This window comes from Marmota flaviventris, chromosome 4 (assembly GCF_047511675.1).
Source record: "Marmota flaviventris isolate mMarFla1 chromosome 4, mMarFla1.hap1, whole genome shotgun sequence".
Taxonomy (NCBI): domain Eukaryota; kingdom Metazoa; phylum Chordata; class Mammalia; order Rodentia; family Sciuridae; genus Marmota; species Marmota flaviventris.
This window is the reverse complement of record NC_092501.1, coordinates 79,115,604-79,141,402: the sequence shown is the minus strand read 5'-3', so window position 1 is coordinate 79,141,402 and position 25,799 is coordinate 79,115,604. Positions and strand designations below refer to the sequence as shown.

The 25,799-nt window shown below is 36.0% G+C and overlaps 1 protein-coding gene across 1 annotated transcript; it reads left to right on the top strand.

Annotated features, from left to right (window-relative positions):
• Positions 1-1,420: 1,420 nt before the first annotated feature.
• On the top strand, positions 1,421-25,491 carry Znf248 (zinc finger protein 248). Its single transcript, XM_027947926.3, has 7 exons — positions 1,421-1,590; positions 2,292-2,353; positions 3,295-3,396; positions 3,492-3,533; positions 16,370-16,496; positions 16,820-16,915; positions 21,299-25,491. Exons 4-7 carry the CDS (start codon positions 3,519-3,521, stop codon positions 22,792-22,794), a joined length of 1,734 nt encoding a protein of 577 aa, XP_027803727.1. The 5' UTR covers positions 1,421-1,590; positions 2,292-2,353; positions 3,295-3,396; positions 3,492-3,518; the 3' UTR covers positions 22,795-25,491.
• The last annotated feature ends 308 nt before the right edge of the window (positions 25,492-25,799 follow it).

Sequence of the window (25,799 nt, the reverse complement as noted above, 5' to 3'; positions counted from 1 at the left end):
ATAGTTCAGTTTTCCTTCTCACCAGTATATTATAGGAAGGAATATAAAATACTGTTAATTGGAATTTTGTCTGGACAGAGAAGATCAATGTACTCCCAGGGTGAGATTTCTGCAGAGTTCTTAAGTCCTGAATGGATTTTTGAAAAAAGATCCAATGATATGTTGTTTATAAGACATGCTCATGAAATCTAAGGACATACAGGATAAAAGTGAATGGACATAAAGTGATATTTCATGAAAAGATAACCAAAAGAGAAAAAGGGAAGCTATTCTATTAGCAGAAAAAATAGATTTTAAGTAAAAAAAAAAAAAAAAAAAAACTACCAAAAGAGACCCCCCCCCCCCCAAAAAAAAAAAAAAAGATATTGCCTAATTATGAAAGAGTCAATCCACTAGAAGCATATATCAATATCCCCAGGGCATTTTTCAAAAGAATTATAAAAACCAACTCAATTCTTAATCCTGGAATAGTTGACTCTAGCAGTTACTATATCAGTCACTTAGGGCAAAGAATAAACGATTTTACAAGGGGAGACTTTGCAAAATAAAGCTAATTTTGAAGAGAGGAGTAAAACAAATGATTAAGTCATTGCTTCTGACACAACAGCGTCCTAAAAAAAATGGTATGAGGTGGACGTCAAGGAATGTTTTGTTCTAGTTTGTAAAGTATGTTTGGTTTCACGAGATCAGAGAGGTTTTACTTCTATAAGTTTGATACGTAAACAGTTTCCTACATATAAACAATTTTACTTTATTATTTAATTTTTGAGATGAGGTAGGGTTGGTGGGGGGGTCTCCCTATGCTGCTCAGGCTGGAATCCTGCCTCAGCCTCCTGAAGAGTTGGGATCATATGCATGGGCCATCCTGCCGGTTTCAGAACTCATAGATTGTCTTTTTTCTTTATTCCATAGAATAGTCATGCTTGCTGCAGTTGTTTACATGAACCTGTTTTCTGTTTCCGATAAATGTATATTTATAAACGAAATTTAAGCATATGTTTCCTTTGAGACTAAAAATTGGTTTGATCCACAATCTAGTGTGCACCAACAGTGTGCTGGCTTCCTGCACAAGTGAATAATAGTAATCTCTCATTAAACTAGGCAAAAAATCCAGATGATTTTTAGAGACATGGGCATCGTGTATACCGGGAAGTACAAACTCGAGAAAAGTGTTGAACAATTTATGAGCCAGGCAGCGTTCTAAGTGCTTTTACAATGCAAACCGCTTTTGATTTTCATAGAAATTCTACTAGCTAGACATTGTTAATAGCTTCATTCTACAGTGGAAAATGAGGTATGGGAGGCATACCTCCTAGCAGCATCCCTTCCAAGAGCTCAGCCACCTTTCCGTCTCCCAGCCATCCCGTCGCACCGCCTCTCCCTCTGCGCATGCGCACCCCCCCCCCCCCGCCCCGCAGTTCGTCGTCCCTGGCCTCTAGTCCCTCGTGGGAAACAATTGCCAGCCTCCGGGTCCACGCGGCGAGGGAGCGGGTGAGCCCGGAGGAGTTGAGCAAAGGCCTAGGGGGCCCGGGAGGCTTCGGGGACCGGAAGGAGACCTAGGCGGAGAGGAGGAGTCCCGCGGACCCCGCGGTGAGACCTCGTTCATCTGCAATTGAAGCAGGCCATCCGGATAGGTGTATCCCTGTCGGGGGAAGGGGCTCGGGTCTGGCGCGGGAACGGTAGTGTTTGTGCTCGCGGGGTTCGCACTGGTCTAGCCTCAGCGCCTAGCCCGCGGCGCCGTCGTGTGGCCGCAGGTGGGGAGTACGAGTGATTTTCCTACGCTCTGGGCCCTCGGGGAGGGAGTGGGGCTGCGGCGGGCGGGGATATGGGGAAGGGACCGCGCGTGTGTAGCGTGTGACGTGTGCGCGACGCGTGCTTGACGTTGTGACGTATGCCTTTCGCTGGACCCACGGGGAAGGGGCGGGGCTGCGAGGGCCAGGTCTGGTGTGACTGTTACTCTTGACCAAATAATCCACGTGAGATTCTTCCTTCTCTTATAAAATGCGGATGTTATGAATATTTGCCGCTTTGGGTTGTTTTGAGCACCTTCAGGTTTTTAGCCAATATCCTATAGATTTATTGTGTATATGTAGCGCGCTGGGAGGATCCCAAGAAGACTTCCCTTGCTGCTGGAGCTTGGACTGGTCCCTAAGGCCTTTGTGTTAGTGAAGTGGAAAAGGAGTGGCGTATCTAGCCACCAAGGCATTTTGCTGGCCCTAACACACCTGCATTCTAAGATATTCCTTATTTGTTACTTGTTTATTTATTATTTATTATGTATAATAACACAGTATTCTGAAGTCATCGAAGGCTGTGTGCCGGTGGAAGGTCTGGGACAAGTTTAAGAAGAGAGGTGAGCTGGAGCTGAGAGGGGTGGGCACCCAGGCTGCACAGGAAATGGAGCATGGTCTGGAATGAAAGACTCACCAGAGGCAGCTAACAAAATGCCATCCCTTCTCGTTAAAAGTCTCCCATATCCTTCCTATCCTGTTCACTCTTTACTGAGGCTAGCACTTCTAGTGTACCATCCAAGGGTGGAATTTAGAGAGATGCTGAGTTTCCTGCTCTCCTGGCCTTATAGATTCACAGGATGGTAGTGCAGGCAAGTCCTCTTTGTTTTATCGCATTTAAAAGATTAAAGATAGTTTGTGAGAAAGTGATTCACATCATGCAGTTTGTCATTGGCAGGACCAAGAAATGTAAGATTTGCAGATTCCTGGGCCCTTGCTATCCATTTTGTCACTGTTAAGTCATAGTTAGTTTCTTATTAAAAAATCTTTTTGAGGTGGGCATGGTGGGGCAAGCTTGTAATCCCAGTAGCTCCATAGGCTGAAGCAGGAAAATTGCAATTTCAAGGCCAGCCTCAGAAACTTAGCAAGACCCTAAGCAATTTAGTGAGACCCTAAGCAACTTAGAGAGATCCTGCCTCAAAATTTAAAGATAAGCAGGGATAGATATGTATCTTAGTGGTAAATTGCCCCTGGGTTAAATCCCCAGTATCCCCCCACACCCGCAAAAAAAAAAAAAAAAAAGGTTTTTTTTTAATTGTAAGCAAGTTAGAACAAACATTCTTTTAAAAAAAAAATTTTATCTTGCCTTAAACACACCATAAAGGAGGGTTAGAGATTTCTTGGGTTATCTGATCTCAAGGGATTAATGGTGTTAACAGGTAAATAAACAATGTGGTATAGTTTTTCTCCCTTTGCAACATTGGTATCCATACTATTTCCTTCTTTAGATTTACTGTTATTTTTAAACTCATCTTTTCATGTTTTTAATTTCTCTGTGTAACAGAACCTAAATTGGTAACAAATGAATAAGAAACAAATATTTGCTTACACTCAGTGAAAAGTATCATATCTAAACTCAACACATATGGGAGCCACACATGGACAGGTAAGTATCTTGTTGTGGAGCTGTATAGGCAGGTGAATCTAGGAACTGCAAGGCAGGCCAAGTTTCTCCTGACATCCTCCTTCCTTCTCTCTTAGCTTTCCCTCCTCCAATAAGAGCGGAAAATGAACAAATCCCAGGTGAGTGTTTTGTTTATTTACTCCCACTTTGTTTTAAGTTTATAAGGACTCATTTTTTTAGGAGAAAAAGTAAAACAAGGCAAAAGATTTACATTAAGGGAAATAGAGCGTAGCAAATTCAGAATAGGACAGTTGGCAAAATTAGATGAAGGACTTTTAATTTCATAGGATTGTCCAAGTTATTGTAAAATTTTCTGTGAATTTTCTAATAACATCCCTTAAATAAATGTGATATATTGTTTATAATCATTTCTTGGCTAGAAACAAAGTAGTGCTGGAGCAAAACCCAGTGCACAAAACCCAGTCTCTCTTTTCAGAAGACCAAACATTGAGAGGTTTGACTAGACTGCTCTCTGATGATCCTGATTAATTCAAGAATAAAACCTGAAAGGTACGGAGGAATGGAGGGGTTACATGTCCTCAAAACAGCATTCCTTAATGTGTTGGCTTGGTGTTTCTATATACAGTCACAGGTAGTTCTGGCTTATGTCTTGCGTTTTTTAACCTGATAAATACATCCTTGTCCCATTACCACCATTCACCTGAGTTAGTTTAGAAAAAGCCACCAAATTATAGTCAAAACCAGTACATATTTTTGTCTGCCTTACTAGACTGTTGAACAACATTTGATAGTATTGACCTCAATCTCTGATTTGAATGTCTCCTCTGTTGGTGTCTGCGACATCATCCTTTAAGCTCTCCCTGTTTCTTTTTTCTTTTTTTAAAATATTTTTTAGTTGTAGTTGGACACAATACCTTTATTTATTTATCTTTATGTGGTGCTGAGGATTGAACCCAGGGCCTCACATGTGCTAAGCGAGTGCTGTACCACTGAGCCACAACCCCAGCCTGTAAGCTCTCCCTGTTTCTGATGCTTGATTTCCTCTCTAATCCTCAGGAAAGCATCTTTGCTTTTTGTCCCAGGTGATTTTATACCCATATTTCCATCCTTGACTTACTCCTCCTCTGTGCTTTATTGACTGGTTTCATGTGTTTTATTTTTTTTCTTAATCAAATGCTTTTGAATTAATAATATACCAATATGTTTAAAAACTAAGTGACTATATTAATAAAAAAATTAAAACTTCAAACCAGAAAAACGATAATCTTAAAGATAAAAGATTTTGCACTCCCTTTCTCTTCATTTCTGCTTGCATTTTTAACCTGATAAATACAGCCTCTAGGTAGGGTGATATTTATCCTACAGAGATACTTTCACTGAGTGTGAAAGAAGTTCTTTAAATTAGTATGCTAGGATAACTGGCATATATTGGGACAGCCCCAAACTGGAGTGTATGGTCACCCTACTATAGATCCCTATTTTTAAAAACAGTTTCTTTTCTATCCTTCCAGTGTTTCTTTATCTGGTTAAAAGAAATAAGTGTACATATTCTTATATACCCCCTCCCTTTATTTAAGAAGGAATCCATTGTCCTTTAGGGCTTCTTAGACTTACATGGGCCTGTGTATTTCTAGTGTCATGTTAATGGCAGATTCTGAGTTAGTAGATATAGATGGTATCCTGGATTCTGAATTTCTAATAAGCTTCCAGGTGAAGCCAATTCTGCTCAAGGGCACCCTTTGAGTAGCAAGCCTGTACACTGTTTTCCATTCTTTTTTCACTTACATACACCAGAGATTTCTGTGACCAGAACATGGATTGCTGCTTCTTTCTTTGTCACAATTACATGGTAATTTAAGTGTAAATATTCAAGTTTATTAAACTACTTCCAACCTTTTGTTATTGTAAACCATGTTAGAATGAGTAACCTTGCATACACACATGTGCATATATGTACACACAAAATAATCCATAAATAGATATGTCTGTTAGATTAATTCCCAGAGCTTGATCAGCTTAGTGAGACTGCCTTGTCCTAGAGGTGGTATCATTTTATAGTCTCATTGGCAATTCATGAGGACTTATTTCTCCACAGCTTCTCCCATAGAGGTGTGTTTCAACCTTTGGATTTTGGGTACCAGATACGTAAAAAGTGGTATTTTGTGTAGTTAGCATCTGCAGTTTTCTTCACTCTGGATGAAGTTGAGTACCTTTTCACATGTCTAAGAGTGCTTTGTATTTTTCTGTGAACTGTCTGTTATTATGCACATTTTGTTCCCATCCTGTGTCTAGTTAGCTCTTTATATATTAGAGATGATAATGCTTGTTTTTTTGCATTTTTAAATTTTAATTTGTTATATATGGCAGCAGAATGCATTACAATTCATATTACACATATAGAGCACAATTTACTTGTTTTTTTATGAGTTGCAAATTACTACTTTTTGTTATATCAATCTTTTATGGGTTTAAACTTTATAGCATTTAAGGGAATAATTAGAAAGTTCTTCTCACTTCATGATTATAAAGAATCTGATCCTAAAATTTAGCACATTATGTGTTTTATGTTTAAATCTCTAATTCATTTGGAGTTTATTGTAGTATGCAAGAACAGGACAGTTAAATTGCAACAGTATCGTGACATTTACCACTTCCCGCCCTGGGTGCTGCTGTTATCTTGTTTTCTTCTCCCTGTCTTCTCAACCCTGTAAGACTTCTATAGCTTTAGATAGTTAGTAGCTTTATATTTACTTAAAAGCTTGCTCTTTCCTGTGTTTTCCTTCCTTGTAACAGCAGTTTTCTACTTCGTTTATGATTATTTGTTTTTAACCCAAAGAACTTCTTTCATTATTTCTTGTGCCAGTCTTACAGTTAGAAATTCTCTCAACTTTTTTTTTTTTTTTTTTTTTTTTAAAGATGTCTGCATTTCTTTGTTTCTGAAGGATATTTTTGATGAGTACAGAATTCTGGATTAAGAGCTCACCCTCTCCCCTTTGGTACTTTAAAGTATACCATCCCAATATCTTCTGAAACTTTGTTGTTGTTATCTGAAGTCAGCCTTATTTATTTTAATTTTTTCATTTCTTCATTTGAAACCCAAGGCCTCATTTGGCTAGGCAAATATTCACCACTGAGCTACACCCCACCCTGAAACATTTTAAATATTCTCCCCCCTTGAAAGCAGTGTTTTTTTTTTTTTTTTTTTTTCCAAAACTCTGGCAGCTTATGAGAATTTCTCCTTTTTTCTTGCAGTTGTTACTTGATACTATTTGGTTTTGTTTTCTCTATGTGTACTTATCCTGTATTCTGGAAGGTTTTGATTCTGAGGTGTGATATCTTTTTTATCAGTTTGAGAAAATTCTCAGCTGTCCCCCCACCCCCACCCCGACACACCAAATATTTGCTAATTCCCTTCTGGGATTCCAGTTAAACTTAATCAGAATCTTTCAGTTCCTTATGTCTATTAGCATACATAACATTTCTTGTCATTCTTTTTTTTTCCTTCCTTTATTTCTTCTTGTGTAAATCTTCACCTCTCTTTCAAAGATGTTAGTTTTCTAGCTGTGTTTATTTTGTTGTAGTGTCCTATATTCTGTACCCCTAAAGTTTTCTCTTTCACATTGAGTTTTTTTTGTTGTTGTTGTTTTGTTTTGTTTTTGGCTTTTATTAGAGCTTCATAGTTGTACATAATAGTTGAGTTCATTTTGACATAATCATACATGAACGGATATTAATTTACTCCATTTCAGTCCCCAGTGCCCCTCCTTTCCCTCCTGTACTCCTGTACTCCCGTACTCCCTCCCCCATTCCCTTTCTACCACTCTACTGGTCTGCTTTCTATTCTATAAATATATACAAAATATATATATTTTACATTTATTTATTTTTTAAATCTTTATTTTATGTGGTGTTGTGTATCAAACCTAGTGCCTCATGCATGTGAGACAAGTGCTGTATCACTAAGCTATAGCCCCAACCCCCATTTGTATATTTTTAATTGGTGCTTATTTTACCTAAAGGTAGAGTTCACTATGGTATATTTATACATGCACATTGCCTAATTTTGTCAAATTCATTGTACATTTTCTCCCCTTTCCTGTCCCTGCTCTTTAATCCTCTACTCTTTTGATCTTTTCCCTGTTCTTATGATATCTGACCATCCCTTTTCCCTGCTTCATTCATAACTTCTACATATGAGAGAGAACACTTGACTCTTAATTTTCTGAGTCTGGCTCATTTCACTTACATGATATTCTCCAGTTCCATTTATGGGCATGATTTCATTCTTAATGGCCCAGTAAAACTCCATATATTCCATATTTTCTTAATCTATTCATCTGTTGATTGGCACCTGGGCTAGTTCCATATGGCTATTGTGAGTTGTGCCGCTATAAACATAGATGACTATTCACTACAGTATGCAGATTTTTGTTCTTTTGGATAAATCTTGAGTGAGATAGCTAGTGGTTCCCTTCCTAGTTTTTTGAGGAATCTCCATACTGGTTAAAATCTCCAGAGTGGTTATACTAATTTGCAGTACCATCAGCAATGAATGAACATACCTTTTTTCCTGCATTCTCACCAGCATTTATCATTATTTGTATTCTTTTTATTTGGTAACTGGGAATTGAACCCAGGGGCACTTAAACGCTGAGCTAAATTCCTAGCCCTTTTTATTTTTATTTTTTTGAAATAGGGTCTTGCTTAGGACCTCATTAAATTGCTGAGGCTGCCTTTGAACTTGAGAATCCTCCTCCCTCAGCCTTCCTAGTCTCTGGGATTACAGATATGTACCACCATGGCTGGCTTATCATTTGTATTCCTGATAATTGCCATTCTCACTAGGGTAGATGAAATCTCAATATAGTTTTGATTCATATTTCTCTAACTGCTAGGGATGTTAAACATTTTTTTCTTACATTTGTTGGCCATTTGTGTTTCTTCTTTTGAGGAACATCTGTTTAGTCCGTTTAGTTCTTTTGCCCATTTATTCATTGCCACTTGGTTTGTTTTGTGTTTTTGTTTTTGTTGTTCTTTATAAATTCTGGATATTCATACTCTGTCAGAAAAATAACTGACAAAGATTTTCTTCCATTCTATAGGTTCTCTTTTCACACTTTTTGTAGTTTATTTGCTGTGCCAAAGCTTTTTAATTTGATGCTGATTCATTTATTAATTCTTAGTTTGATTTCTTGAGCTTCAGGGGTCTTGTTAAGGAATTCAGTACCTGTGTCAATATGTTGGAGTGTTAGCCTATGTTTTCTTAGCAATTGCAAAGTTTATGGTCTAGTTCCTAAGTCTTTCATTCACTTTGAGTTGACATGTGCAGGATGAGAGATAGGGATCTTGTTTCATTTTTCTACATAGGGTATCCAGTTTTTCCTTGCCAGTTTATTAAAAAGGATATCTTTTCCTCTCACATATTTTTGGTATTTTTGTCAAGTATCAGATGATTGTAACTGTGAGTTTATCTCTGTGTCTTCTATTCTTTTCCACTGATCTTTATGTCTATTTTTGTTTGTTTGTTTAGTGTAGATGGAAACAATGTTTTATTTATTTATGTTTTTCTGTTGTGCAGAGAGTTGAACCAGTGCTTCACACGTGTTAGGCAAACACTCTATCAATGAGCCATAACCCCAGCCCACTTCAAGTCTGTTTTGATGCCAGTATCATGCTGGTCTTGTTACTATAGCCCTATAGTATAATTTGAGGTCCAGTATTTTGATGCTTCCAGAATATCTCTTCTTGTTCAGGGTCTTTTTATTCTTCTAAATGAATTTTAGGGCTGTCTTGTCTAGTTCTGTGAAGAATATCATTGGTATTTTGATAGGGATTGCATTGAAGTAAGGCCATTTTGACAGTATTATTTCTGCCTACCCAAGAACATGGGAAGTTTTTCTGTCTTTTAAGGTCTTCTTCAATGTCTTCCTTCAGTATTCACATAGTTTTCATTGAAGAGGGCTTTCACCTCCTCTACAAAATAAAATACTTGGGAATTGGTCTAAATTAATTTTCAAGTATTTTGAGATTATTCTGACTGGTAGAGTTTTCCTAATTTCTTTCCCAGCAGAGTCTCTACTGGAGTATAGGAAAGCTCTTGATTTGTGAATAGTGATCTTGTATCCTATTACCTTGCTAAATTTATTTATCAACTCTTAAGAGTCATCTAGTGGAATGTTTCGGGTCTTCCAGATATTGGATCATGTCATCAGCAAACATATAGTGTCCTTTAATTTCCTTTTCTTGCCTGTTTGCTCTGGTTATAGTTTCAAGGACTATATTGAATAGAGGTGGTATTTTCTTCTTCCTGATTTTAGAAGAAATGTTTTCAGTTTTTCTTCATTCAGTATGATTTTTGGCTTTGGGTTTGTTGTATATAGCCTTTGTAATGTTGAGGTGAATTCCTTCTATCCCTAGTTTCTCCAGCATTTTTTAAACTTTTTATTTAATATTTATTTATTTATTTATTTTTAGTTATAGATGGACATAATATCTTTATTTTATTTGTTTATTTTGTAAGTGGTGCCAGGGATTGAACCCAGTGCCTCACACATGCTAGGCAAGCACTCTACCACTGAGCCACAACCCCGGTCCTCCAGCATTTTTAACATGAATAGATACTGGATTTTATCAAAGATCTTGTCTTTATCTGTGAAATAATCATGACTCTTGTCTTTCCTTTTCATCTATGTGGTGAATTATATTTATTGATCTGTATAGGTTGAACCAAACTTGCATCCAAGGGATTAAACCCATTTGAACATGGTATACTCTTTTCAACTACTTCCTTGAAGAGTTTTTGAATGCATATTTTGGTTTGTTTTTTGGTTTTTTGGTTAGTTTGGCTAGGGGTTTATCAATCTTGTTTATCTTTGTTACATTGATTCTGTATATTGTTTTATTAATTTTAGTTATGATCTTAATTATTCCTGTCTTCTACCGATTTTGACTTTTCTTCTTCCTTTTCTAAGGCCCTGAGTCATAACATTAGATTATTTGGATCTTTCTGGTTTTTTTTTTAATGTAAGATTTCAAGTCTGTAAACTAGCCTTTTAGAACTTCCTTTATGCTGTACATTTGTTATGAATTGTTTGTAGGAATTTTTTTTTATTTCTTCACTTGTCTCTTCTATGATCCATTCCTTGTCTAAAACAGTATTGTTCAGGGGCTGGGGTTGTGGCTCAGTGGTAGAGTGCTGGCCTAGCATGTGTGAGGCACTGGGTTTGATTCTCAGCACTACATATAAATAAATAAATAATAAAGGTCCAAAAACAATTAAAGAATTTTTTTTTTTTTTTAAAAAGAGTATTGGGGATGGGGATGTGGCTCAAGCGATAGCGTGCTCGCCTGGCATGCGCGGGGTGCTGGGTTCAACCTCTTCACCACATAAAAATAAAATAAAGATGTTGTGTCCACCAAAAACTAAAAAATAAATATTAAAAAATTCTCTCTCTCTTTGAAAAAATTTTAAAAAAAATTAAAAAGAGTATTGTTCAATCTCTATGTGTTTATGTGATTTCTTTAATGTTTCTTGCTGTTGATTTCTAGTTTCATTCCATTATGAGCTGATAGGATGCATGGATATATCAATTTTTGGTATTTTCTGAGATTTGGATTTTAACCTAGAATATGATCTATTTTTTTAAAAATCTCATTGAGCTTCTGAGAAGAAAGTAAATTCAGCCATACATGTCTTGTGGATCCATTTAATTTATAGTATCATTTAGGATGGACGTACCTGTGTTGATTTTATGTTTAGATGAACAGGTGATAGGGATATTTAAAATCACCCAGTATTATTGTAGTGAGGTTTAATGTGAAGAAGTAGTGTTTTGTGTAATTAGTACACTTAGATTTATGGCATAATTATTTGTGGTGTTCAGTCATCTTGTTGAATTGTTACCTTCACCAATAATTAGTGGTTTTCTTTGTCTCCTCTGATTAATTTTTGCTTGAAATCTGCTTTGTCGATATGAGAATAGCTACTTACTCCTCCTTGTTTTGGGACTCCATTTGAATGGAATATTTTTCCCATTCTTCACTTTTAGCCTGTGAATGTCTGTGCCTATGAGATGAGTCTCTTCAAATAGCATATAGTTGGATCTTATTTTTTAATACATTCTAACAATCTGTCTGTGCCTTTTAATTAGGGAGTTGAGAACATTTATATTGAGTGTTGTTATGGATAGATGATTGTTACTTCCTGCCATTTTGGTTAGTTTGCTGTATTTAATTGTCTTGGTTTTCATTTAGTTAATGGTTCTCTAGTAAACTTCATATGTTTGGGAGCTGTGGGGTTTGTTTTGGGGTTCCTCTGTGTATCTTTAAGTACTCTTTGTAGTGTTGGCTCAGTAGTTATCACTTTTAGTTTATTTTTATCTGGAAAATTTTTATTCGTCCATCAATTCTGACAGATAACTTTCCAGATATAGCAATCTTGGGTACAATTTTTCCTTTCAGAGCTTTTAGAGCTTATTCCAGGCCCTTCTTGATTTTAGAGTTTGACTTGAGAGTCAGAAGTAAGCCTTACTAGTTTTGCCTCTAAATGTGACCTGACATTTTTCTCTTCGAGCTTTTAATATTCTTCCCTTATTTTCTATGTTAGGCTTTTTAATTATGATGTATCTTGGAGAAGTTCTGATTTGATCTTGTCTATTTGAGGGGTCCGGTATACCTCCTGTATATAGATGTCTATCTCATTTTTAAGGTAGGGAAATTTTTCTGCTTCTATCACCCTGAAAAGTTTCATAATGTTTTTAGCCTGTATTTTCCTATTCTCTTCTATCATAATGACTCTCAGGTTTGATCTCTTGCTATTGTCTCAGAGTTCTTATATATTCTGATCATGGTCTTCCCCCCAACCCCATTTATTGCATACTTAGTATTTGGAGTCACATACCCAGTCTTCAAGGCCTGAGTTCTACATTTGAGGTTTGGAGTTCTATTTTGTTTATGATCTCTACTGTTGATGATACTTCCAATTGAATTTTGAATTTGATTCATTATGCCTTACATTTCAAGAGCTCTGATTTTTTTCTCTTTAATATCTCTCTATTTCTTTTTTGAAATGGCCTTTCACCTCCTGCATTTTCTCTCTAATTCATTCCTTAGATATTCTTTTGGTTCACTCTTTGTTTTGGTCTTTCTCTGAAATTTCATCTACTTCCATATATATGGGTTTCTTTGTTGGTTTGTGAATTTTGTGGGGAGATTTGTTTGCCTGTTTCCTCATGTTTTCAGATTGGACTTGTACATAAGTTACGTTTGATTCCTCTTCCTCTTTTATACATGTGTCCACCAATGTGTAGTTATCTTTTTTGGTCTAGGGACTTCTCTCTGGTTTTTGCTGTATGAGTAGATATCTAGAAGTGGACCTGAGGCCCCCCTCTAGTTGTTTTTACTTCAGGCACAGATATTGGTTTGGGGTTTTTCTTCCTTGTATTCTATGTGTTGAAGTATTGTTGAGGCTCAAGTAGGGCTAGTTTCTGTGTTCAGTGAGAATCAAGGTTACTGAAATGTGAGCTACTCATCAGGATCTCTACTCTGTAAGCTTAAAGTATGCCTGTCATTTAACAGATCCTCTTAGAGAAACAGGGCAAGGACTAGTAATGTTAACAACCTATGTACATCCTTAAAATAAATGTCCCGTGTCTACTTGGATATCTCTGCTACTTACAGAGGAATAGTGGGGTCAGCATTTAACATCAATGCTAATAGTAAACAACTATGACCTCAATCAGACATTAACCAGCAGGTGTCTACTGTGCCATCAACTGTATTAATAATCACAACATGTGTTGGGTACAAATTACATAAACTATATAATTTTACCATATAATGGAATTATAGTTCCTTAAATGAAGACAAAATATGGTGGAAAGGCAAGAGAAAGTTTGAAGTATTTTAAAAGTGAACAAAGGAGAAGCAGGAGAAAGGAATCAGATGATGGCTATAAAGATAGGGGAATAAAAAATAACTAAAAGTAATAGTGGAAGAAAAAAGGTACAGGAAAAGTTGGTTACTAATGGTATAAGAGAATGAAGGGGTAATAAGAGGAACAAAAACTGAAGAATGTACAAAAAAACAAAAGATCTAAAGAGAACAAACCCATGTAAAATTTTACCCCACCAGCTGGGTGCAGCAGCACATGCCTGTAATCCCAGTGGCTTGAGAGGCTGAGGCAGAAGGATTGCAAGTTCAAAGCCAATCTCAGCAACTTATTGAGGTCTTAAGCAACTTAGCAAGACCCTGTCTCTAAATAAAATTAAAAATGGGCTAGCGATGTGGCTCAGTGGTTAAGCACCCCTGGGTTAAATCCCCACTACTAAAAACTAAAAACAAAACAGTGAATAAGAGAGCAATTAAAATGAATAAAAATTTATATGAACATTTATATTATATATTTTTGTACCTATCCACATTAGTGAGAACACTAACACCCCCACCCCACCCCCCACTTACACCCATACATACATACACACAATAATGCAGAATATAAAAAAGTAAAATATGTGTATACGTGTATGTGAAATAAAAATTAGAAAAGGAAAAATAATTTTTTATTTTTTATTTGTTTTAATTAGTTATACAGGACAGTAGAATGATAGGATATGTCCTTTATGCTTTTGGATAGAGTACTGTATGAATGTCAGTTAGATCAATTAATATGCTACTCATGTCCTTTATATGCTTACTGACTTTCTGCATTTGATCTATCAGTATTCAGGCGGGTTGAAGTCTTTAATTGTAATGTAGATTGGTTATTTTCTCCTTTCATATCTTTCAGTTTTTTCCTAATGCATTTCAACAGCCTTGTTAGATGCATACTGTTTTAGATTGCATCTTTTTCTAGTATGAATTTGAATCCATCTAATGAACTCTTAACTTCAGATACTGGGTTTTTTAGCTCTGATATGCCCACTGCATGTGTGTATATATGTGTAAGAAGTCTCCAGCATCATCCTAGGTGGAGTGAGTCCCTAGAATGACTCAGCATATAGTCATTCTTAATGGCTGTATTTTAGTACATATGAAAAGGATATAAGCATAATGAGCAAGATTCTAAGAGCTTTCTACCAGTGGAGTCTTAAAGAACACACTTAAGTCCTCTAGCCATGACTCATGAAATACATACCAAGAAAGCCCAAAGATACTTGGCACCCAGAGTTTTTGTCAGGCACTGGTTATATAGGTACTGTCTAGTATTGTTGCCAAAAGCTTGGTCCTTGTTCCCAATGCCAATCTTAATAATGAAGACATGGTTTTGAGAAAAAGGAAAAAGAAGGTTTATTGCTTTGCTAGCAAGGAGAAACACAGGGGACTCCTGTCCCAAAGGCTGTGATTCTGCCCATCAGCAGGAATAGGGGGATTTTAAAAGAGGTGATTCAAAGGCTACATTCCACATTTTCTCTGTCTGGAACTGTAATTCACTTGTTAATTTGAAAGAGAGTCATTTCTGAGATCTTCTGGTACCATCTCCAAAGTCTGGATTACTTCATTCCTATGGTGGATGTTTACTCAGGGACAGGTAATTCTGCCTAGGATGGTAAAGAAAGATAATCCTATTTTCCCCTAAAATTAGGGAGGGGGAGAGATTAGGGAGGAGCTAGGGAGAAAGGAAGAGAAAGAAACATGTCCATTTTAAAAATAAGTTGTAGTGGCAGAGCAGCAAGGGTTATATTCAGAGCAAAAAGTGGACCACTGTTGTAGCATGTCCCAAAATTCTAGACTCCCAGAAGGAAAGCACATATGCAGAATAAACAATATTGTTTACATTAGCAGTTCAGGCTCAGTGGGTTGTTCTTATCAGGGAATGATAATGAAAATTCTCTTGAAATTCAAGTTCCCAGAAATCCAACAAAGGGTGACCTTTCAAAGGACATCAGTCTCAGGCCTATAGTCTTAGCCCTTTTTCTATACACCATAAATTCATTTATCTGTTGAGCTTTTACCATCCTCACATTTATTTTGTTCATATTTTCCTCTTTTTTATTGGACATATTCATCATAATTTATATTGAAGATCTTGTTTTTTAATTCCAGTATCTGGGTCACCCATGGATCTGCTTTTTTTGTTTTGTTTGTTTGTTAGTGCCAGGGTATTGTGTATGTTAGGCAAGAGCTTTAACACTTAGCTATATTTATAGCCCTTTTAAAAATTTTATTTTGAGACAGGATCTTGTTAATAGGTTGTCTGAGCTGGCCTCAAGCTTGCCAGTCCCTTTGTGAGCCTCCCCTACATGGCTGGGATTACAGGCATATGCCACCACATCTGACTGGAGTGGCTGCTTTTATTCCCTTTTTTTCTTGGTCCCTGTTATTTCACATACCACTAATTTTTTTACTGAATATCAAATATTGTGTTATGAACAAATAAATTTGTTTCTTGGTCCCTGTTATTTCACAAACCACTAATATTTTTACTGAATATCAAATATTGTGTTATGAACAAAAAAGGATGAGCTCTGCTTGAAGAGATCATCTCCAGAAGATGATCTCTTCAAGCAGAGCTCATCCTTTTCTCTGATGGGCAGTTAGACTGCAAGGCAGTCTTTTCAACTAATCATGGACTTCTCTTAGTCAGGGCCTGTGCCATATACATTGTAATCTCACTGTTTATTTTAACAACTGCAGATATTACTTCCTGATGAAAATTAGCATGGTAATGTAAAAGATAGTAGGAAAAAAATGTTCTCTATAATTCCAATCCACTTTGTATACACTGCCAGTTCCTGCAATATCCATCTTCTTAAGTGTTCACATGTATGTATCCTAATGAGGTCATAAGCACTTTGAGAACAGGAACCATGTTTTATGTTCGCCTCAGTAATATTTATAGCAACTAGGACAGTCCTTAGTGGAAACTCAATTTTTGCAAAATTTATTATTCTATGTAGTAAAGCTTAAAAGGAGGTATTCTGTCATTTTTCAGTAAATTTTTTCTATACCATTTCATTCTGACTACTTCATATATAAAGGGGATATTCTCTTACAGGAGCAAGTGTCATTCAAGGATGTGTGTGTGGACTTTACCAAGGAAGAATGGAGTCTGTTGGATCCTGCTCAGAAGATACTATACAGAGATGTGATCCTGGAAAATTACAGTAACCTTGTCTCAGTTGGTGAGAATTTTTTGTTTTTAGTGTGGTTACCAATTGCATGCACTTCTCAGTTGCTGACAGTGAACAGTGAAAGCCCTGTGGTTTTCTGTTTTAAAGCTTGAGATTCATAATGTGCTGTTTTAAAGTTTGAGATTCAATGCTATGAAGTGACTGATCTTTTTAGTCTTCTATGTAAAGAATGTATTCTTATCTCTCAGTGGTTGGTTCATCTGAGCACCTTCTCTAAGCACTCCTGAAGTTATACCTTTCTTTCCCTTCATTTTTGCATTTATCCCCAAAGTAAAGCTATTTAGTCCCAGCCCTGTGTTATTTTGTCTTAACAGGGTATTGCGTTACTAAGCCAGAAGTGATCTTCAAAATAGAGCAAGGAGAAGAGCCCTGGATATTAGAGAAGGAATTCCCAAGCCAGTGCCACTCAGGTGAGTTAGTGAATTCATAGGCAGATGAAGACCAGAGGAAGTTAATTTTAGGTCATTTGGTTTAGGGTTTGTACCCTTTGAAGGTCTTGTTTTTTAATTCCAGTATCTTTGGAATGCTGGAATACTTTTTCAGAAATTTCCATTTTTAGCCTCAGACCTTTGGAAATGACCAAGGACTCCATTCTATTATCTTAATAATTCTTCTGTATGTCACTCCTCCTCATAAATGCTTTTCTTTTTCTTCAGCATTTTAGAATGATTTATTATACTCATAATCAAAAGCTAGTTGGCTTCACCTTAGTTTTTTGTTGTTGTTGTTAGTTTTTTTTTTTACAATCATTCACCTCTCTGTTTTCTTAGGACACCTTTTGTTAGCTGGTATATATTGATGAACTACTTCCATATACCCATTTGACAAAAACATGATGATGAACACTCCCTGTGATCCAGTTATGTTTTAGGTAACACAGAATGATGTCCTGGTATCACAGAGCTTATATTACAGTGAGGGACAAACAATATGTTGGTTGGTGGTAAGTTCTGTGAAGAGAGTTCTCCCAGGGAACAGGAGACTAAAGCATATTTAGCAAGGAGATCAAAGAAATCCTTTTGATGAGGTCCCCATTAAACAGGAGACTTAATAAAGTGAGAGTACAAGCTCTGTAGATTGATGGTATTCCAGGCAGAGAGGACATCAGGTGCTGTATCTCTTAGGCAAGTGTGTTCTTGGACTATTTAGATAATGACAGTGGGTGGAAGCTGGTGGGTATGGAGGAGGCTAGTAGGAGGATTTTATAAATAGTAGTAGCATGTGCCATGTAGATATAATAATTTAATTTTGAGGGATGTGAAAAACCTTCAGTTTATCTTGAGTTAATGTCAATTAGATTAAATCATCAGATCTGATTTACAGTTTAAAAGGATGTCTGACTTCTGTGTGGTGACTGTACTGAGTGGAGTGATTGGTAGGCAGGCATGAGCAAGAGAAGAGATACTAGTTAGGAGGCTATGCTGTACTCCAGAGGGGAGAGGGTGATGGCAAAAACCATGCTAGACGTGCTGAGAATTGGTAGGTATCTTGGAGATGAGGCCACAAGTATTTGCTCTCAGAGTCAAAGAGAGGAGTCTAGCATGATTCCAATGATTCTCAAGCAACTACATAAATTAGGGAGCCATTTACTGATATAGAGAAAATTATGGAGGAGACATTATAGGGAAGTTATTATAGATTTAATTTTGGAAAAGAAAAGTTGGAGATAACTGTTAGAATCTGAGGTTGGATATGGCTAAGTGTGGTGCATGGTTGAGGTTGGAACTAGAGGTAGCCATTTAAAAGGCATCAACTTTAAATGCTGATAAGGCAGAGATGCAATCTAGAACAGAGATTGACAGAATCGTTTTTTGTAAAAGACCAGATAATAAAAGTGTTAGGCCTAAAAAGCCACATGAACTACTTACTGCTGTTCTCTTCCTTCTTCCTGTTCCTCTTCTTTCTCTCTTCCTTTCTTCCTTCCTTCCTTCCTTCTCCCACCTCTTTACTCTTCTTCTTTTTCCCTTCAAAAACCTTAAAAGACCATTTCCTTGTGGTCATTGTTTGCCAGCAGCTTATCTTGAGCATGTAGGTGAGAGTAGTCCTAGTACAATACTATTTTTTGAAGGTATTAAGTCCATTTATTCGAAGAGATTGAGAAGGAACAACCTGAGCTTCACAAAAACCACAGAGCCTGTTTGCCAGGAGTTAAATACAGTCTGTTCTACCTTCTACTAGTACCTTAAATGGCAAACATGGGATCCCTACACTATTCCTTGTCATCTCTTACTGATCTTATCATACTTATGTTATTTTTCTTTCAAAACTACCTATATCTCTTCATATTCTAATTTTGCATTGATGACACTTGAAAGCAGAACAGTGTCTCTCAATGTTCTCATTTCTGACTTGGCCTAATTCCTAATTCATTTATTCATTCATTCATTCTTTTTTTTTTTTTTAACCTCAAGCATTTCAGTTTCTCTTTAACTAGCCTGACAAAGTAATCTATAGAAATAAATGAGATTATAGTCTCTTTTTATTGACTGTTATAATGTGGTTCTGTTTTACTTGTCTTACATTTCTTTCTTTCGATACTAAACCTTATACTATCCTATATCTTAAATTGTGATTATAAATGTTCTCTCATTTATCTAAAACCTTTTTCTTATTTACTTTGCTTTTTTTCAGATAATTAATATTATATGTGTAAAATGTCCAGACACTGCATAGTACATGGTAATGACTTCAGTCATTGTTACTATTTCACTTGTTTTAAGTCATAACAATTTTTTGCCATTAATAGACCATATTTTGTGACACTATTCCATCAGTGGTTGTGCCTCAAAACTCAGACCTGAGTTGCTTAGGGTTTCTTTCCCTACTGAGATTTTGTTCTCTCTAAAAAAAGGACTTTTCTTAATTCTGATATTTTGGTAATTAGTGTTGACTACCTGTAGAGCCAAGTTTATGAGAAACCTTTTTTTCTTTTCCATCCATTCACAAAGCACTCTATAGTACTCTTCCTAAGTGTACTTTCCCTTCTTTTGTCCAATGTATTATATTACTATTGGTTAGAGTTTGGAAATAATCCTCATGCACATTGTTTTCCTAAGAATCATTTCAGAGGAAGCAGGGGAAACAAGACTTGTATTACCTGCCAAGAGTTAGACCCTGGTCACAACAGAGGCTTAGCATTGAGCAGGGGATTTTTTATGTTACAGGGAATTATATGAACAGTAGCTTCTTTTAAAGAATAAAGCAGGTAGAGTCTTAAAATGGTAGGAATGTTGTAGAGATTTTTTGCTTCATTCTTTTATTATTACTGTTGTTGTTTTAATGGAAAAAAAAAAATAGCTTTGCACCGAAGGATGTCTAGATTCCAAGGAGAGAACCAAGGCTAGATTGCTTCTAATTGTGTGAAAGATGTGTTATTAGGAATTAGCAATTTACAAGAATCTGATACATAGCTAGAATGCACAGAGATGTTTTTTGTGGACTTAAGGAATGTTGGTTTGAATAGTCAATGTAAATCAGCTGGTGTAAATTTTTGTTTGCTTACTTACTTTGTTTTGGCCAGGATAATAACATCTTTGTTTGTCTTTGGGACTGTGGACTTCATAGATATTTTTGTAACATGATTAACATTGTTTCATTGATTAGCAACAGTGAAGTATATAGCCAAGAATTTTTATGATGAAGTGTACTGAAGATTTTAGTCTCATATATAGGAATGATGGTTATGGGCCCCACATGCAAATAAAAAACACACAGATGAAACTAAATATTAAACAAGTAAACCTAGAAAATCGTGGAAATAAAGGCAGACTCAACACCTAGATATAGAACATACACATGAATATTAGTGAGAGTCCCTCTACATTAATAAGTCTATGAGCAAACAGGGTATATACTTCTCTTGCCTTTGCCAAAACCTAATTCTTTCTATATGTTTCTCAGACATTCTTTTTATTGTGTGAATTTTCTGTTCTTTGAAATGAACAATCTCAGATAATCTCCATTTCTCTATTTATCATACCTCAAGTTTATTTCACTTCCTCTAACATGCATTTCCACAGCATTTTAGGGGGAAAAAATTTTCCTTGTTGATAAAATTAAAGAAAACTTCTATCAGGCCTGTGCTATCAGATCATTCTTTTCACCATGGGAAAGTTTGTGTTTACAGGACTTTAAGTTGGTGTGATGAATGGAATGGAAAAGAATGTACTGTAGTGGAAATAAATCTGTTCCAGTGATTGTGTAAAGGCTGAGGTTGCAGAGGTTGTCTGAGGGCTCTCTATTTTGTATCCAGCCAATGTAGTTTATCCTCTGAAACCCTTGCCTACTAATCTTTAGTGTCACTTTATTTCAGTGTTCAGTGTCTCTTTTGGGCTTACCTTATTGTTTTCAAGTTTCCCTATTTTTCAATTAGCCACTATAGTTCTCCGTCCTATGAATTTTATCTATCCTTTTTATATCCAGGTTGTTTGTTTGTTCCTTGTTTTTTATTTTTTTATTATGGTGCTGGGAATTGAACCCAGTGCCTCACATGTACCAGGCAAGCACTGTACCACTGAACCACATCCCCAGCCTTTCTAAGTCCAGTTTTGAAATTTGTATTTATAAAGTGTTAAATGTGTTTGCCAGTTTCCTTTCCCTGACTCCACAGCAACACATTTGTATTTTCTACTCAAGTAAAGAGAGCAAAGGAAATATCTTATTTAGTTCAAACCAAGAAAATGAGTCTAAAACTAAAGAATTGACTATAGAATAGGGCATTTGTGTAAAAGTCTAAGTCCATCAGAAATGTATTAAAATATGTAAGTTGTGATTATTTTTTTTTTCATTTCTAGAAAGAAAATGGAAATTTGATGACCTATTAGAGAACAGCCAGGAAAATCAAGATGAATACTTTTGGCAGTTCATGTTCACCAACAATAAAACACAAAGTGTAGAAAGTGGCAGTAAAGTTAGGAAAACTTGCAATGTGGACACAGACCCCATTTCTTCAAGAAATTTTCATTTCAAAATATGCGACTCATGTGAAATGAGTTTGAAAAATATTTCAGGTTTAATTACTAGTAAAAGAAGCTATTCTAGAAAGAAGCCTGATGAGTTTAATGTATGTGAAAAATTACTCCTTGATAGGCATGAGAAAATTTCTGTTGGAGAGAAATCTTATAAATGTGATCAAAAAAGGAATGTTCTCAGTCATCGCCAGGATCTTACTCAGCCAATTTTTAATCAGCCTTTTGAGTATAGTGAAAATGAACAAGGCTTTAATGAAGAAGCAACCTTTTTAATAAATCAGAGGTCTCAGATAGGGGAGACACTCTGTAAATACACTGAATGTAGAAGAAACTTCATTGATGGTTTAAAGCTTAATGTATCTCAGAGAACTCATTTGGAAATGGAGCCGCATGAATGTGGTATCTGTGGGAAGTCCTTTTATATGGATTTACGATTTGGACATCAAAAAGTTCTTTCAGGAAACATTCCTTATGAATATAATGAGTATGGGGAAGTCTTCTGTGACAATTCAGCATTCATTATTCATCAGGGATACACACGAAAGATTCCCCAAGAATACAAAGTGAGTAACAAAACTTGGGAAAAGTCAACCCTCTTTAAACATCAGATAGTACATATGGGAGAAAAACCCTATGAGTACCATGAAAATGGGAATAATTTCAGCAAAAAATCTCATATTACCCAGTCTCGGAGAGCTCATTCTGGAGAAAAAACCTTTGAATGTGGTGAATGTGGCAAAACTTTCTGGGAGAAGTCAAACCTCACTCAACATCAGAGAACACACACAGGAGAGAAGCCCTATGAATGTACTGAGTGTGGAAAAGCTTTTTGCCAGAAACCACATCTTACCAACCACCAGCGAACACATACAGGAGAAAAACCCTATGAATGTAAACAATGTGGGAAAACGTTCTGTGTGAAGTCAAACCTCACTGAACATCAGAGAACACACACAGGGGAAAAGCCCTATGAATGTAGTGCATGTGGAAAATCCTTCTGCCACAGGTCAGCCCTAACTGTCCATCAGAGAACACACACAGGAGAGAAACCTTTTATATGTAATGAATGTGGAAAGTCCTTCTGTGTGAAGTCAAACCTCATTGTACATCAAAGAACTCACACTGGGGAGAAACCCTATAAATGTAATGAATGTGGGAAAACCTTCTGTGAAAAATCAGCTCTGACTAAACATCAGAGAACTCACACAGGGGAGAAGCCCTATGAGTGTACTGCATGTGGGAAGACTTTTAGTCAAAGATCAGTACTCACTAAACATCAGAGGATTCACGCAAGAGTGAAAGCTCTTTCAACATCTTAAATGTTCAGAAGCTTTCAGACATCAGATTTGTTGTAAAATTTTTAAAATGAAATTAAAGCCAAAGAATGCCACAGAGTACTAGAAAAATGACATCTCATTTAAATATATGAAAGCTTCCAAGAAAAATTGAAACTTGACTAAAGAAATTTGTCATGAGGGAAAACCTATTCATTTAATCAATGTGGTAAAAATCTTTAGAATTTATGTTGTTTGATATGTCTTCCAGATGTGATACCAAATTTTTAAATAGAATTGGTAATATTCATTTTACTTGTATTCACACTGGAATTTGAAGTTTAAAAATTGAATGGCAGTAACATTAAACATATATGTTAAGAGTCCCTGCTATTTGTAGATTTACATGAGTATGATAATGTAACTAATAAAGGGTATGCTTGATTTGCATATTAGATCCCAACATGATTGTAAGGAGAAAATATGATCCCCTAGGTTAGTGAATTTTAAGGCATAAATATTTTCCACACTAAATACCACAGTGATTTTTATGTGTGAATGTGTGTTTGTATGTCTATATGTGTGTGTGTATATATATATGTGTGTGTGTGTGTGTGTACATATGTAAATACATTTGTACGTACACAACTACTCCACACATACAGTGATGTGTTAGTGTCACCTTGTACTGACTTAAAAGTGCTGCTGATTATTAAATTTTCAGGAATTTTGTAAGTCATTTGTTAAACACAGTCATTACCTAGAATTATTGTAAACTTAAACTAAAACTAAAAGCAAAGGTAACCCAAATACTCATCACTCACAACTTTCTAATAATCTTGCTGCATTTCACTGTTCTTTTTGTTATTTAGGTTATTTACATTATTGGATCCATATGGTGAGAATACTGTGTAATGGTTTGCTCCTATACACCTCTTCCTAATTCCACATTCAGTGCCATCAAGTTGGTAACTTGGCCTTATTCATATTTAAACCATGGAAATTGGCAAACTCTACATAGCAGGGTATTCATTTTCTCAGAGAAACTGTTGTCCAGTGTTTACCAGCACACCTCTGTCTATATATGAAAACATATTTGGCTGATTTAAAGTACAAACCACATACCCTTTTTCCTATTTCCTGAAACAAATAAATGGCTATGCCATTATTACTGAACTGCCTCATCAGTTAAAAAAAAGCCAAAAGATGTTTTGTGAGGTTTTAACTACCTCTGAACCAGTTTGATTCTAAATACTACCAGAGACTCTTTATAGCTTGGCCAGTATATGTTTGAAGTGAAATATTATTTCACAAAGAAGCATTCTACCTACTTTTGACTGGTTCCTGGCATATATAAATGAGTATGGTTATTATTATGAAGCTATCCCTTCAATGAAGAAGTCAAAACAATATTTTTCTGAGGTTTTTGAGCTACCTCCCAATCAGTCATGTAAATTCTGTTAATAAGAATGGTATTTACACAAATTAAAGTTTAACATCACTTGTAAATGGTAATACTCAATGCACTCTAGAAATAAAAACTGGTGGTATGTAATGGAATGCCATTTTCATACTCTTGGTATTTCATTGTGGATCTCTTTAAGCATGATATATGTAACCCTAGTTCTATGTAATCCAGAAACTATGTACTTGTATTTAGTGTTAATGTCATATAGTGTCTGCCTCCTTTGTTCCTTTGTTCTCTATGCTTCTTAGGACCACATTGGTTAATAATTCTGTGACTACTTATTTCTTCCTTGCTGAGCTGAGTTTTATCACTTTGAGCTGAGTTTTTATTGTCTAGATGATTTAGGGGATAAATCCAGATTAGTTGGAATTAATCACAGAAATTCCATTCAGGTAATTTTGTTGGATGAATAGGTGAGCAAGGAGATGTTTGGAGAATAGTCTGTAGTATTTTTGGGAAAAGTCTCAATGATAAAACATTGACATGACATGAGAAGATATGAGAGACATGAGAAGAGATTGTCCCTCTTCTTCTAGACTTTTTCATGTCTGTACATGATATCAGCTTATAGTTTGTGGCCCTGAAGGGCAGTAGCCTGAAGATAACAGAGCACATGTGGGAAAAGCTGGCCCAGAACTGAGATGCTCAACTCTTTCTGCAGCTGCTCTCTTCTGAAACTTTAGATTACATGAAGTAATACAGTTTCTTGTTTATTCATAGGACTGTCTGATATTTAAAGGTAAAGGCATTTTAGTTGATACAAAGGAACACTTTTCTAAGTGTTACAAGTTCTGCACCGTGATTTGAGGGAAGAATTATTTCTGATTTGGGGATGGATGTTTGTATAAGCCAGGTTTTTTTTTTTTCTGATGGAAAACAGAATTTTCTATCTAAAAACATTTTAGTGGTAGATTTTTTACAATAATATGGAACAAGCGATGTTAAAACATACACTTAGAAACCATCACCTGCATGAAGCCATTCCTATTCTGAGTCTTCAGGGAACAAGGTTGGAGTCCATTTGAGAGCTCCTGTCATGGAGGATGTATTGTCACTACCAGAATTGTGGCACCAAATTGTTAGTACCTTCCTTTGAAGAACTCAACTTAGATACCTTTGCTGTTGAGCCCAGGTGGGCACAGAGAATGATGGAGAGAGAGTTTGGGTGGAGAAAATGTGGAATAAGCACAGTGGTTTGTTGTTTTTCATTTCTGTAAATTCCTATGTAAAGGCTCAGTATTAGAAATAAAGTTATTATATTAGTTGAAAGGTAAGTTTCCACTTTGTTGTGATTTTTCATATCAGCATAAGTAAATTTATTTTGGAACTGAGCCCTGTAGCAGGTACATCTGCCTTTTGACATGTATGAAGCAGATGTTAAGTTAAATTGCATTGTTCATATATTTCTCTGTGGTGTTAAATGTGGTATGAGGGAAGTAGTTCTATAGTCTTTTATACTGTTCACCTTTTTTATTGGTTTGATATGGTACTGGTGTTACCATTTACTTAGATATAAATTATCTCTATTGCTTTTGTCTGCTATATAACTTTTAAACAATTTTCTAGTAGTAGTCACATAGTT

Bases quoted from the DNA above. Each gene is read 5' to 3' on its own strand.
- Znf248 (XM_027947926.3), top strand. The intron at 16,497-16,819 runs GTGAGAATTTTT...TTGTCTTAACAG, and splicing joins CAGTAACCTTGTCTCAGTTG to GGTATTGCGTTACTAAGCCA. The intron at 16,916-21,298 runs GTGAGTTAGTGA...TTTCATTTCTAG, and splicing joins CCCAAGCCAGTGCCACTCAG to AAAGAAAATGGAAATTTGAT.